Genomic DNA, 2500 nt, shown 5'->3' with positions numbered 1-2500 from the left:
CTGGTTCAAATCTGCAGCGCTTCCCCGTGCGCCGTGGAACTGCACCAGCTCCCAACAGCTCAAATATCTGGAACTTGGGCTGAGGCTTTCAGTTCATTCATTTTTTATTTTGTTGGACACTTCTTTTAGCTCGTCATACTCGCAGGATACTGAGCTGTAGCTTTGCATGAACTGTATATATATACATATATATGTGTGTGTGTGTCTGTGTCTGTATATATATATATATATATATAAAATATCGTTCATAAGAGCATTTTTAAGCCCACAACTGTAACAGCTCCACCTGTGCTCGCCACCTTTGCAGCAAAACAACTCTGGCTTTCAGGATAAATCATCTGCCCCAAAAGAACCACAGTCACCACCATCCCATTTGGAAGCTCTGGTAAAACCCAATCCTAAAGATCAGTAAATGTAAATATTCTCCCCCTCATCAGCCAGAAGTGAAGCACCCAGGTTTGGATGCCAGTGTTTTTGCTCAGGTTTAGATTTCTTTGGGAATAGAGAATATAGGAATCTCAGGTGCTACCATCACTTAAAAGTTCGTATTAACAATAGACCTTAGGCAGACACAAAAACATATCCATGATGCGCTAACAGTTTCAAAAGTCCTCGCTTAAAACTACCCAGGAACACACTTTTCCCATTAGATCTAAATTAATAGATAGAAACAGTTGCAGTCTAGTGGGAAAATATTCATCAAAATGCACATCATCTGCACATCATCTGCAATCTGCATTATCTACCCAATAAGCAGCGAGGACTCTCCCCGAATCCCTGCAGTCTGTCGAGTAAACAGTTAAAGGCTCTTTGTTTTCAAAAGAGAGATTGATTCATCAGATCAAATTTATTACCTAGAATCCTCATCCAAAAGTACAGTAAATTAAATCGCTATTTCTCCCTTTTCCCTCCCCACACTTCAGTTAAATTCATTGGTAAACGCCAGAAAAACTCGAATACACATTTCAGATAAAAAGCCAGCAATACTTCATCCCAAAATAAGAATTTTCATATTAAAACCACTGGAAACCACAATGTTCCAAATTTTTCTTGTGCTGTTGTAAATTAAAATCAAATGTATTTAAAAGATTTGGCATAAATAAATCATTCCCAGGCTTGTGAATTTGTATCCCAAGTTTTAGGTCTGAGGGAATCTTTAGAGACAGATTGTGAATAGGGTTGGATAAAGTCATTTGGATCCAACAACAGCTCCTTGAACCGATGCCTAAAACTTCAATTGAACCTTTAGGGAAGTTCAAGAAGTTTGGATAGATGGCCTGAAAAATACTTTGCATCACTGAGCACTTCTTAACTCCTTTTTCTGGCTGGAGGAGAGTAGGAAATACCATTGTTAATCTATTTCTGGCCAATATGAAAACAGGAAGTAACAGACATCTTGTGAGGGAGCTGGATCCCATGGGACGTCAGGACATTTTTGAGACCCAGGAGGTTGGATGGGCACCAGAGCTCTTGGGTGCCCATACGAACAGATCTTTTGAGGTCCAGCTACCACCAGTTACATTTCCTGCAGGACACATCCTATTTTAACAGCATTTTTAATTCCTGCATGTCACTAAGAGGTGGGAGTTGTCATCCCAAAAGGAGTACGGAAACCACACACTTACCAGTGTAGACGAATCGGCCGGGAGCACCTTTGCAGAACTGTTTGGATTTGTAGGAGAGAGTTACTTCAACAACTCCTGGAATGTGTCGTGGTGGTGTTTGAACTCTGATGGCGTGGGGTGTTATCAGCTACAGAAATCGTACAGAGAACATACCTTAAATCAAGATGGCACTGATAAGGCTGATGCCAGCCAGTTTACATAATCACAAAAATGACTTTCAATGGTACTCCTTGTCTCCAAACTCTCCCTCCCTTGGAAGATATGGGTTCTACAAGGTTTTTTTTAGAAAAAGCTCTGTAAACGATCCTTGGTTTTCGTTTGCAGGAAAGGCCACAGGGCATCATTCATATGAAAATTGCCTCCATATGTCTCCTTAAGGCTACTCCTGGTAATTTTAACACTAATTGTCCAATTGTACTGGGAGACCTCCTACAGCAAGTCTTCCACTAGAGGGCCATGAAGTGCCTCAAGTACGTTCCCGGCCCGGGCAGTCGATTGTCACACGCGAATTCATGGTTAAAAAGGCACCGTGAAACAAAACCTCATGATACCTCATGTCAATAGCCTATTGACAGCTTGTTAAAATCATTCATGGAAAAAATGTTACAGTTCAAAGCCCACCAATTTAGATAGCTTACCTCACTCCAGACCAACATAGTTCCAAATACGACTTGTAAGCCATCAAAGAAGTTGTCTCCGATTATGATGACAGTAGCCCCACCAGTAGTCCAGCCTTCACTAGGACTGATGGCCTTTATGCACGGAGTAGCTGCTTGTACAAGACAGAAAATCAAGACCTTAATACCCCTCCTTGCCCGACACGAGCTCTCTTCCCCAATGACAAACCATGCAAAGCACAATAGGAGGAAAGTGCA

General features: G+C 41.5%; 1 protein-coding gene across 10 annotated transcripts in view; it reads right to left on the bottom strand.

The window, feature by feature from the left end:
• The window catches only part of EBF3 (EBF transcription factor 3), a 121627-nt gene that overhangs the window by 33973 nt on the left and 85154 nt on the right, over positions 1–2500 (bottom strand). For 6 of the 10 annotated variants that reach the window (XM_048311706.1, XM_048311710.1, XM_048311713.1 and 3 more), the window contains exons 9-10: positions 2264–2394; positions 1626–1752 (exon numbers count right to left, since the gene is read on the bottom strand). In XM_048311706.1, the coding sequence (XP_048167663.1) occupies positions 1626–1752; positions 2264–2394 (258 nt within the window). Of the gene's footprint in view, positions 1–1625; positions 1753–2263; positions 2398–2500 lie in introns of all 10 variants that reach the window. The other 4 variants (XM_048311715.1, XM_048311705.1, XM_048311709.1 and 1 more) reach the window with 1 other exon arrangement.

The sequence above is a fragment of the Corvus hawaiiensis genome, chromosome 8 (assembly GCF_020740725.1).
Source record: "Corvus hawaiiensis isolate bCorHaw1 chromosome 8, bCorHaw1.pri.cur, whole genome shotgun sequence".
Classification (NCBI taxonomy): domain Eukaryota; kingdom Metazoa; phylum Chordata; class Aves; order Passeriformes; family Corvidae; genus Corvus; species Corvus hawaiiensis.
The sequence above is the reverse complement of the archived record's forward strand: the minus strand, read 5'-3'. Positions and strand labels throughout refer to the sequence as shown.